Source organism: Felis catus, chromosome F2, assembly GCF_018350175.1.
Source record: "Felis catus isolate Fca126 chromosome F2, F.catus_Fca126_mat1.0, whole genome shotgun sequence".
Lineage (NCBI taxonomy): Eukaryota > Metazoa > Chordata > Mammalia > Carnivora > Felidae > Felis > Felis catus.
The window spans coordinates 45,603,056-45,614,924 of record NC_058385.1 but is presented as its reverse complement, the minus strand read 5'-3'; the positions used below and the strand labels follow the sequence as shown (position 1 = coordinate 45,614,924).

Here is an 11,869-nt window from a genome sequence, read left to right as displayed (position 1 = left end):
TGACTGTGCTATTGGTAAGGCTTCCTATCAACAGTAGGCAATTAGTAGTTAAGTTCTGGAGGAGTCCAAAGTTATACGTGGATTTTCAACGGGGGCAAGGGGGCTTGGTGCCCCTAACCTCCGCATTGTTCAAGGGTCAACTATATAGGTATAAGATATATACATGTAGATATAAATACAGATATACACATAGACATAGACACACACAGAGGCAGAGGGAGAGAAGAGATATATGCAATACAACGTAATCCAGACAAAAGACTTAATACACAAAGAGTTCTTAGTAATTGATAAGGAAAAGATGAGCAACTACCTAGAAAAAGAATGCAATTTTAATTAATGAGACTGACAAAACCCCAAAACTCTGTTAGAATCAGAGTAAGGAAATAGTAAACTGGTGCAGCTATTTAGACAGGCAATTTGACATCGCTTAACATCTTAAAGGTACATGCCCTTTGATCTAGCAATCTTTTTTGCTAGAAATTTATTTATATACATACTCACCCAAGTCATGAAAAATGCCACTAAAAAGGTGTTTACTGCAAAAAGTGTTTGTATAAAGGATTTAAATTAACCACAAGTTCACAGAGAAACAGACTATATTTTCCAAAATGGCTGTAACAAAATGCACTCTTTTTTCCATATGCTCTTATTCAAGGTTACCTGCTTAGGAAGTACTTAGGCATGTGGATTTTGAAATTCTACCTTAAAAATCCTACAATAACCACCACCAAAAAAAGAAAGAACTTTAAAAATAAGAAAGCAAAAGGCTAGAAATATTTTTGCAATTCCAATCAATTGAGGATTTTCCTAGTTAAAGCAGCTGAATAGTAAATTTATTTTTTTAAATTTTTTTAATGTTTCTTATTTTTGAGAGAGAGACAGACAGAGCATGAGCAAGGGAAAGGACAGAGAGAGAGAGTGAGACACAGAATGCAAAGCAGGCTCCAGGCTCCGAGCTGACAGTACAGAGCAGAATGCAGGCTCAAACCCACAAACCATGAGATCACGACCTGAGTCAAAGTCAGACGCTTAACAGATTGGGCCACTTAGGCACCTCACTGAATGGTAAATTTAATACAACGCCAACAAAATTGTGTGATATGTAGTATTAATGATTATAATACAGTAAACCAAAAAACAAACAAAACAAACACACAAAAGAAATAAAGCTGTTTTCTCTCCCTTTTCCCAAATAGCCAGATTTTTATTCCTTCTGACATGTACACAAATCAGTGAAGCACAGAACCTGTTTCAATAAACCATCTCTGCGAATGATAGGAAAATAAAGCTAGAGTGAACTACTGAACTTCTAACCTCTGTCTCGTTGAAGAGGTGCTCAGTGTACCGGTGCTCCCATCCTTACTAAGAGTGAGCCCTCTTATATTCTGAACTATGCTGTTCAGAAAATACCACAAATCCTGCCTTAGTCAAAAAGGTGTCCAAGCAGACTGGAGGTTCCTCAAAAACAAAGAATTCTCAACACAGAATTACCATATGATCCAGCAATTCCATTCCTAGGTACATATCCCAAAGAAGTGAAAATGGGCTCAACAGACACTTGTATGCCAGTGTTCACAGCACCACTACTCACAACAGCCAACACAAAGGTGGCAACAACACAAGTGTCTAATAGATGAAAGTTAACAAAATGTGGCACGTCCATACAATGAAGTATTATCCAGCCACAAAGATGAAGCTCTGATACCTGCTACAATTTGGATGGACCTTAAAAACATCATGTAAGTGAAATAAGCCACATATTTATGATTCTGCTTACATGTCTGTCTGCTTACAGAATAAGCAAATTCATAGAGACAGAAAGTAATGAGTACAGAGTTTGTGATGATGAAAACATTTGGAAACAGATAGTGGTCATGGTTGTAAAACCTGGGCAATGTAATTTATGCTGTTAATGTACACTTGAAAATAATTACAAATGGAAAAAATCTTGTTATGTGTATTTTACCACAATAAAAAAATTGAAAAAAAAAAAAGACTTCTGACTCAATGACTGAGAAAATTTATACTTTATAGATAAAGTCTATCTTAAGAAGAAACATTTAACACCATAAATAAGGTTCACCTAAGGGCCATGACACTGATGTGGGTGGTGAAAAGAAGTTGTCATGTAAGTTTCTCCCACATGTATGTATGTTTACAAAATTTTATTCAAAGGAGTTCTAGAATGAATGTCTAACTGAAAGAATAAGTCACTATGAAAATGTCCCTCCTATTAACAAGTACCAAAGACATCCCAAATCATTCAGTACATCAAACAGGTAAAATATTTTATGATGAATAAGCAAATGTTGGATGCAGATCAAATGTGCACATAGAGGAAAGCTATGTCTGATTCTGGAAGATTTATCAGTATAAAATACTATTGAACACCTATTTAAAAAGTCTAAGCTAGGCTGGCTCATCCTGAAAAAGCAACATATTGCTATTACTCTACATTCTAGGCCCAATTTCAAAACTTAAATGGGAGATGGAGCATATACATTCGGTTTCTTTTCTTTTTATTTGTATTTGTGATCAATATTGATGTTTTAGGATGTGAAATTTAAGGTGTGAGACCTTAAAATAGCATTAGGGATATTAGAGGAAGAAGGATTCAATCTAGGATTAGTTAGCAGGCATACTATTTAGACGCCAATTACATCACATAATTTGAGGACGATTTGTAATTCCTGAACACTTCTGTAGCAGTAAAAACTCATCATAGATAGGTTGCTTTGCTTCCTGATTTGTCTGCATGACCTTTCCCAATTTTTTCATACAGCACTCCTGTATTTCTCTCCACCTCATACTACCCTCTCATCTCTAATAACACTTTTTTTCCCTTAGATTTCCATGAAGTTTTGGGCCTTACCACTTGTTTACACTCAAATGAAAATAATTAGAAAATTATGGAATGAAAACACAAAATACACACTACAAAGAATTTTCAGTAAATCTGGGGTGCCTGGGTGGCTGAGTCATTTAAGCCTCCGACGTCGGCTCAGGTCATGTTCTCATGGTTTTTGGTTCCAGCCCCCATTGCTCTGAGCTGACAGGAAGGATCTTACTTCCTGCTGAAAGATCCCGCAGAAGGATCCTCTGTCTCCCTCTCTCTTTGCCCCTCCCCTGACTGTTTTCTCTGTCTCCCTCTCAAAAATAAACACTAAAAAAAAAAAAGAAAAAGAATTTTCAGGAAATCACAAAAGCTTACTAACATAAATTATTTTAAATGAAATTACAGAAACTCATTCTGGTTAGGAAAATAAATGTTTTTATAATACCCAGAGAGGTATCTGTAGAAAAGAAAACCCTTAATTGCTAAAAAAATTTTACAATTTGTTAATAATATAGGTATCATAAAACTTTATTCTTATTTTCATCTGGATACAAATTTTCTGCAATTTTATTTTAATGGAAAAACTTATAGATACTATAATATAATGATATTTTAAAATATTTATTTATTTTGAGAGAAAAAGAACAAGTGGGGGAGGGGCAGAGAGAGAGGAAGAGAAAGAATCCCAAGTAAGCTCTATGCTGTCAGATCAGAGCCCTACATGGGGCTGACTCTCATGAACCAATGAGATCATGACCAGCCAAAATCAAGAATCAGATGCTTAACCAACTGAGCCAGCCAGGTGCCCCAATATAATGATAGTTTTAAAATACAATGGACTACTTCAAACTCTTACCAAAATAATCCTAAGTTTTCTCAAATAAAGAAAGCCAAACTACTTCTGTTTCCATAGTGTTTTCCCCCTATTCGCAGTTGAAAAATCAAAAAGATGGTCTGAAATCTCCATGACCTTTTATGTCTATCCCTCTTTCTGTATGGTTATGAAAAAGTGTTATTATGACACAAAATGGGTCTCAGAGAGCTATACTGTTTAAAAATATAGGTTTCTTTTTTTGCCTAAGTAATTTTAATATAAATCATATTAGTTAAACATTCATTAGATACTCACATAATAAAGGATAATAACAAGGAAAAAGCACAAAGGTCAGCGTGTCTACAATGAGCATGCAGCCTCTATCCTGGTTAGTAGTTGCCTCTCAGATCACTTGTAATTGCTCAAGGAAGACTAACTTTATTCTTTTCCATTCATGTGTTTCTACAAAGTCTCTGAACAGATGAAAACAACTTGTATAATACTGTCAGAATACAGCATATACAGACAATACTAATTTTTTTATCTCAAAATAATCAATTTTATGACAGTTCTACTAAAAATCAGAAAGAAAATAGGAACTGGTTAATACTAAAAATCCATGAAGTACAGGGGCAACTCGGTGGCTCAGTCAGTTCATTTTGGTTCAGGTCATGATCTCACAGTTTGTGGGTTCGAGCCCCACGTCAGGCTCTGTGATGACAGTGCAGAGCCTGCTTGGGATTCTCTCTCTCTCTCCCTCTCTCTCTTTCCCTTCCCTGCTCTCCCTCTCTCTTAAAAAGAAACAAATAAACATTTAAAAATATCCACTAAGTATAATACACTGAATTTATCTCTATACATGTTGGTAATTAAGAACTATAAAGCTCTACAAATTTATTTTTTACTTAGGGAACTTTTTTAAAAAGGACCATTACCTTGAATAAAACTTTATTTATAATGTTAGGCAGAATAACTTTCCCCAATTAAGATTTGCCTTTGGGAGACAGAACAAGAGACAGACTAGGCTCCAAGAAGAAACAGAATGAACTAGATGCTTTTCTTTTTTTTTTATTTGCTATCACTGACCATTCAAGCTCTTCCCCCTCCACATAATAACTAAAAGGGAAAAAACAGCTTTACTGTTTTCATGTGGCAGAGGCTAGTACTTATCCCTCAACTACCATTCTCTCTTTTTCTAATTCACATGGCCTTAATTTATGAGCTGGGCACCCTACCACCTAGGGAAATACTGTTTCTCAGCCTCTCTCACAGTGGGGTGTAGCCATATGACTATGTTTTGGCCAAAGAGGTATATAAGCAGTAGTGAAATGGGGGACTTCCAGATATTCTACTTTAAAAGAATGGGCACATCTGCTGATTCAGTTGCCATTTACTGAAAGCTAACTATGCAGCTAGCACTATTCATGTAGTCTCCACGTAGTCATCATTGAAAAGTAAGCTGTCAGTAAGGTCTACCATCAAGTCAAGCACTACTATTACCATTTATACGTAGGAACTTAGACTTAACTTGCTTTAAATTTCACAGTTCTTAACTAGTAAATCTGGGATTTGAACTCAGGTCTCTGTAACTTCCAAGTTCATACTATGTGAACCACTGTACTAGAACTTCACTCAATATCCTTAAAGTTCTTCACTGTTTTCTAGCATGGGGGAAGAAAAAATTTAAAAGTTACTCTTACAGTTGGAGGCAGTGGGATTCTAAATTCATTTCATTACATTTATTTATTTTTTTAGTAGGTTCCATGCCCAACATGGGTTTGAACTTACAACCCTGAGATCAAGAGTCAGATGCTCTACCAACTGAGCCAGCCAGGTGCCCCAAATTCATTTCATTTTAAAACCTAAGTTAATTTGCACTGAGAAGCCTGGAAGAAGCCACAGGAACCTTGGGTGTTGGCTATTTTATTTTTAATAATTTCTACTTACCTTAGGTATATAGAACCTAACATTTGAGTTTAATAAAACAAATGACAGTAAGATAAGCTTCACTAGCAAAAGTCCTGATGAAAAAAAAATCTACTTTTTACTCTAGTAATTGAGTCAGAAACAAACCCAGTATCCTGACATATCTCCTAAAGGTTTAGTTGTAGAATGACTGTAACATAGTTACTCTTTCTAAAACACACCAGAGTACAAACTACAACCACCAGCCGTATTAAAAAAGAATAGAAAAAACTAAACTCCCTAAATGGAAGTTATGTAAAATCAGACCACAAAAACCTCTGAAGGCCATACCTTCAATACTTGGCTGCATTTCTTCTGTTTTTGGAACAAAAATTCTGATTATGCTTGTGTTGATATAAATCAAAGGTAAGCTGCGTGAAGTCAATGTATGGCTCCTCATGGGCTGACCAGGAGATTTTCTTTTCTCTTTTTGGGTCCTTGGTAATTTTGCTTGAAATATACTTGCAATGGCATTAAGCAAAGGAAAGCAAAGGACAATGTCAAAAGCTTGTGCTGAAAGAAGAATTTCATGAAGAAAATGAGGGGAACCATCCGTTAAACCTTCAGATAACTTATGAAAACTTCTTCGCTCATTTCTTGATATTAACTTGTGGCGGACATTTTTTGTTACAGCTTTTGTGTATGTCAAAGAGAGAAATCCATGCTGCTGATGAGAGCCATCTAGGAGTTTTGCTGTTGTCTGTTCCAGAAAGAGGAAATCACAATACAAACTTCATTACAAAAAAGAAAAAAAAAAAACTATGTGAAAGCAGAAAATAATCTCAGTTGATATTATAATCTTTTACTATGCCTACACCCTCTGATGAGCACATTACTGATCAACTCCACACATGGGGAAAAACCATCTAAGACTTGGAATGCTGAACTGAAAATTAGAAATCCTGAGTTCTAGTTCTAGATCTTGAGAGAGGCAATTAAACTTTGTTATATCTGTGTCTATGATTTCTACATTCTCTGTGATATTCAGAATTTGCAACAAGACATCTCTGGATTTTATCTTTTCATTCTTGATAATTTTTCATTAAAAGTACCAATATGGATCACAGAGACGTTGTTTATGCAGATGAAACTGAAATAACCATGTAATGTACTTCCATTTGTAATCAACAAACAATCTGAATAGAAAAGATGATTGACTTTCCTCGACTTAATTAACACTTATGAGAACAGAGTTTTTCTTTTAATAATTTGGCTAATGTATATGAAGACTAAGCCCATAAAAAGAGCTTCATTGATACCATGCTTTGATAACTAAACCATTTAATGCATGTTTATTGGAGATAGTAACATAACACAAAAATAAAACATCTGTCTTTTAGAACTTGCTTATTTTCAGTGGCTATCATTCTGTTTACAAAACCTAACTATCCACTCTCTCACAATTCAAACTCCTATTCCTTGAGTTTAATGCTACATAAATACACATACGACATTTGACTGACAGTAAAAATTATATCATTATGTCATCAATACTTCTGACAAAACATGTCCAATTATATTCAAATTACACACTATAAACAAATTGTAGTAAAACAGCATACTTTGAAGAGTGAAATAAAATGCATACTTTCTATTTCTCAACATTAAAGGACAGCTCTTAAAGTTTTCCTGAACCAATTAATGTACATAAAATCCTATTTTACACATCACTCAACATGAAGTTAAAGTTACGGTGTTATACACATTTCCAACCTCTCTTCCCAGGGCCTGATAAAGTTTTTAGGTTATTACAGTCCAATGCGTGATGTCGAGAGAGGAAGTGCACTGAGAAAGAACAACAAACAGGGAAAAAGTGAGAGTGGCAAAGCAGCAAAGTGCCCGGGGCCTATGTTATCCCAGAACTAGTGAAGCTCTTTTGCTTCCATTTTCTTCCTCTCACATTGCTACCTATCACCTAGCGACACAGCAAGGGGAAAATCGTAGGCATTTCAGCTGCCACTGTTAATTTTGTTTTTAATCTGGACTTTACAATGAACAAAGGTGAGGTAAAAGTTATCTTTGTCTATGTTCTTTTTTAACCTAATTTTCTGACCATTAAAAATACCCTGGGAAGTAGGCATTAAATGGATGTGCAAAATAATCATTTTTCATGTTAACTGTCCTGCTGCCTTCAGAGGTGTTTTTTTGTTTTGTTTTTACTGTTCCCAACTTCCTAGCTGCCTCTCCGATTTCCCTTTCCTTTTGCTTTCTACACGCAAAAGGAAATACAGTAAAGCAAGAAAACGTGCTACGAGTCTTATGTCCACCTTGCTAGGTAACAGGAAACACCGGATGGAGAACGATGGCTGTGATACAGCCCAACAGCAACAACACTGTCTGTATTTAGATGTTTAAACTGGACTTGGGGGGCAGGGTTACAATCAACCACTAATAAATAACCTAACTCAAATCCTCCTTAATGGCTATGCTTGAATCCTGGAAATAGTATAAAAGGTGCTTCAGTGTATGAATGTTTTGATTTGGAAAATATATTTTAAACATATTGAACGTAGGTACTCTTGAATGTAAACTCCCCATGAGAGAAAGTTTGTTTGTTGAACTGTTGCATCCTCAACTCCCTTAATGTACAAGGAACAAAATGAAAAAACAAGTGAATACTAGCTGGAGTGAGATAATGTAAATATTACTTTTCATATGGTAATAATCAGCATCTTACACTCTTTAAAATGAAAAGTTAGAAAACACTGATAATTAAAGAAGTATTATAAAAATGCAGAAAAATTTTAAAGGGCATTAATAAGTTTGGGTTTTTTCATGAATATACATTAAAATTATTCAGTATGTAAAAAAATTAAGAATGTTTCTCAGAGACACCAATACCATTCAAATAAAGATAAAACTGAACAGAATTTCCACTGATATAAAAGCCACATGTAGAGATGTTTTTTCCAGACTAAAATTCCAGAAAAAATATCAGAATCCAATTAGAAACTAGCATTTGCTATTCAAATACCATATTAAACAACTGTTTAAAATATTTGACTACTTTTATCACCTTTTTAAAGATCTAGGTCTTAAATTCCTTTTGAGCTACAAAAAAGGGGAAATAGTTCACACACGCTAAGAAAACATCTAATGTTTGCAATGGTTTAAAAAATTCTTAAGAAAATTGCTATTATCATTGTGGTAATCTGTTCTTAATATTTTTAAATTATATGCATTTGTATTGACTTTAAGAATGGCGTTTAAAATAATTAGCTTAATGACATATCCAGATATATTGTACCACTTAGAAAAGAATAAGGTTCTAAACTTCTAAAAGCCACTGGTGGACAGTCTAGTGTTCATCCTATATCCAGCAATGACAGGCATATAGCCCTGTCCAGATTCAAGATCACCAAATACGGTAATGTGGATTAGTTGTGAGAAGGAAATGGCATAATAGAAAGGGGAAAAAAGCAATCTAAGTAAAAGCCATAAAAGAAAAGACAAAGCAGTCTGGTCAACTCTTGATTATTCAATACATGCACAATTTAAAAAACATTACACTTAATGTCCTACACTTCTATTTTCTTATGCTGATGGTAAAGTTAGTTTGTAATCACAAAACCAGAGTGAAAAAGAGTATATGCAAGTAACTCAGAAACAAATTAGATGGTACTAGAAAATCAGTCTATGAGTTAAAAGTAAAGTAGAGTTCATTTACAAAGTGGATGACACAGAGGAAGATAAAAATCAAGAGTTGACTCTATGGATAGTTCAATTCCTTCTCTGGATTCCTGTTAGTGGGAGTTCTGTAGCATAATTTTAAAATGATTTCTTACAGAAGGAAAGAAGCCAGAGCAATTACTGAAAGGGTCCTGCTTGCTGATGGGTCGAACCAACAAGGTGCGTCTGTTCAGCTTGTCAGTACAGGAAAGGAAGACACCTCCACATTGCCCCAAAGACCAACACTCTTCCCCAAGGCTTGAGGTGATGGACAGGAGCAAAGAAGGTGAAAAGACAAAAAGCAATAAAAGCCATAAGCAAAAAAATCTGGATAGTTTTAATTTTGCTCAAGTTTGCATGGGCTCAGGTTTGAGCCCCTGCTAGGTATGGCCTCTGTCTGGACCATCTTCTGCAAAAGCATTGTTAATGGAAGTAAATGAAAAATAATTGCTTTTAGTGTCAAATTACTACTATTAGTTTATGATAAAGGAAAATCCAACATGAACTCACTTATGAATAGGAAAAACTTCTAAAACATCAACATAATAGTACATTAATGATAAAACATTTTAATAAAAGCAACCCTACCTTTGCTTTTTGAAAAATTTACTTAATAGCTATAATAGGAAAATGGTTACAAAACACAAGCATTTAAAGGAGTAGTTTTATTTTGTAATGTAATTTTGGAAGAATAGGTCAAAAAGAATTTATCTGAGCTCTAATTCTTGCAACCATTAGTCCTATTGCATGAATGAACAAAGATAAACAGTTTATAATATATTTTCAAAAAATCATAATTACTAAATGAGTCTCACCACAGGTTTTTCTTTGCACTGTAGAAATACTCCTTCAAAATGTCCTGACTGCCAACCTTCCCCTGGCCTGGAAAACATAAGTTCACCTTATCTGTTCTTTTCAATTTTTCTGAGTTAAAAACTGCGCATATATAACTATTTCAAATAGTTACCATGTAAACAACACTACACTGAACTGAAACATGGAACTGACAATGCAATCAAGAACAATTTATTTTAGCACCACACCCTGGGTAGTTTTGCATAATAGAAGCATTTGTCTTATTGGTAAAACTGTATACTTATTGATTGGTTATTTATTTCTACCTTATCTCTGAGACCACAAGGCCCCTAACAGCATGATTTATGTTTATTTTTCTTACAATACTACATCCTCAGTGCTTAGCATAGTGCACATAATACACAACAAATATTTTGAATAAATCAATGGGTAAATATTTAAAACTTACATAATTTAACAGTAAAGTCATTGATGATCTAGAACATAGATTATAATGTTCACATCATCAGAAAATTATTACAGCTATAACATAATAATCGTGTATCGCTTGAAATAATCATGTATCACATGTATCTATATCTATCATATAGAGATATACTATTCAGGAGGATGTAAAGAGCTAAACATTACATTGTCAAAGATCAATTAATGATTCATGGTTAGTGTAAAATAAAATATATGCTTCATAACATTCTACTATTACAACAGGTTTTAATATATACCCAGAAAAATATTTTGAACTTCATAATTATGACACAATTTTTTGGCTAGATAGATTTGATAGTCATTGACATAAGCAATAGGATATGTGTGACACGCTATATGATAAGTAATAAAAATTCAAATGTTTTTAATGCAGAATTAGAAACCTGTTAAAGAAAAAAGATTCTGTTTTTAGGGTATATGATGCACCAGTAAAAGTACAGAAACAGATGTGCTTCTGCAGGCACTCAATAAATAACTGCTGAATGAAAATTACGAACAAAAAACAGACTTTAAGGCTGTTTCTATACTAAATTAATATGAAACTAAAAATATGATGCTGTTTAAAAAATAATTTTAAAAAATGTGTTTTATTATAATTCAATTAAAAATACAAATTCTGGGGGCGCCTGGGTGGCGCAGTCGGTTAAGCGTCCGACTTCAGCCAGGTCACCATCTCGCGGTCCGTGAGTTTGAGCCCCACGTCAGGCTCTGGGCTGATGGCTCAGAGCCTGGAGCCTGTTTCCGATTCTGTGTCTCCCTCTCTCTCTGCCCCTCCCCCGTTCATGCTCTGTCTCCCTCTGTCCCAAAAATAAATTAAAAAAAAAAAGTTGAAAAAAAAATACAAATTCCAGAATAGTATTCCAGAATAGCAAAAAAAAACCCCAAAACTCCAAAAAGTGCTAGTTATTTTGTATTTGGGAAAAATTAATGACAACATTGCTATGTATCTTTGTGAGGATATGTAAAACTTTACTTTTTGGGGGCGCGTGGGTGTTGCAGTCGGTTAAGCATCCAACTTCAGCTCAGGTCATGATCTCGCTATTCACGAGTTCAAGCCCCGTGTGGCGCTCTGTGCTGACAGCTCAGAGCCTGCAGCCTGCTTCAGATTCTGTGCCTCCCTCTCTCTTTCTGCCCCTCCACCACTCACACTCTGTCTCTTTTTCTCTCAACAATAAATAAACATTAAATACCCCAAAATACAGTTGTTTAAAACTTTTTTACTATTATTTATTATAAATAAATTATATTTGCCCACAATAATACTTTTGATAGAAAGTTAT

General features: G+C 34.6%; 1 protein-coding gene across 12 annotated transcripts in view; it reads right to left on the bottom strand.

The window, feature by feature from the left end:
* VPS13B (vacuolar protein sorting 13 homolog B) overlaps positions 1–11,869 on the bottom strand; it is an 804,655-nt gene that overhangs the window by 336,573 nt on the left and 456,213 nt on the right. For 9 of the 12 annotated variants that reach the window (XM_023248521.2, XM_023248520.2, XM_045050210.1 and 6 more), the window contains 2 exons: positions 9,404–9,545; positions 5,910–6,318 (listed from right to left, as the gene is read on the bottom strand). In XM_023248521.2, coding sequence (XP_023104289.2) covers positions 5,910–6,318; positions 9,404–9,545 — 551 coding nt within the window. Of the gene's footprint in view, positions 1–5,909; positions 6,319–9,403; positions 9,546–10,102; positions 10,170–11,869 lie in introns of those variants that run through there. The other 3 variants (XR_002739534.2, XM_023248522.2, XM_023248525.2) reach the window with 3 other exon arrangements.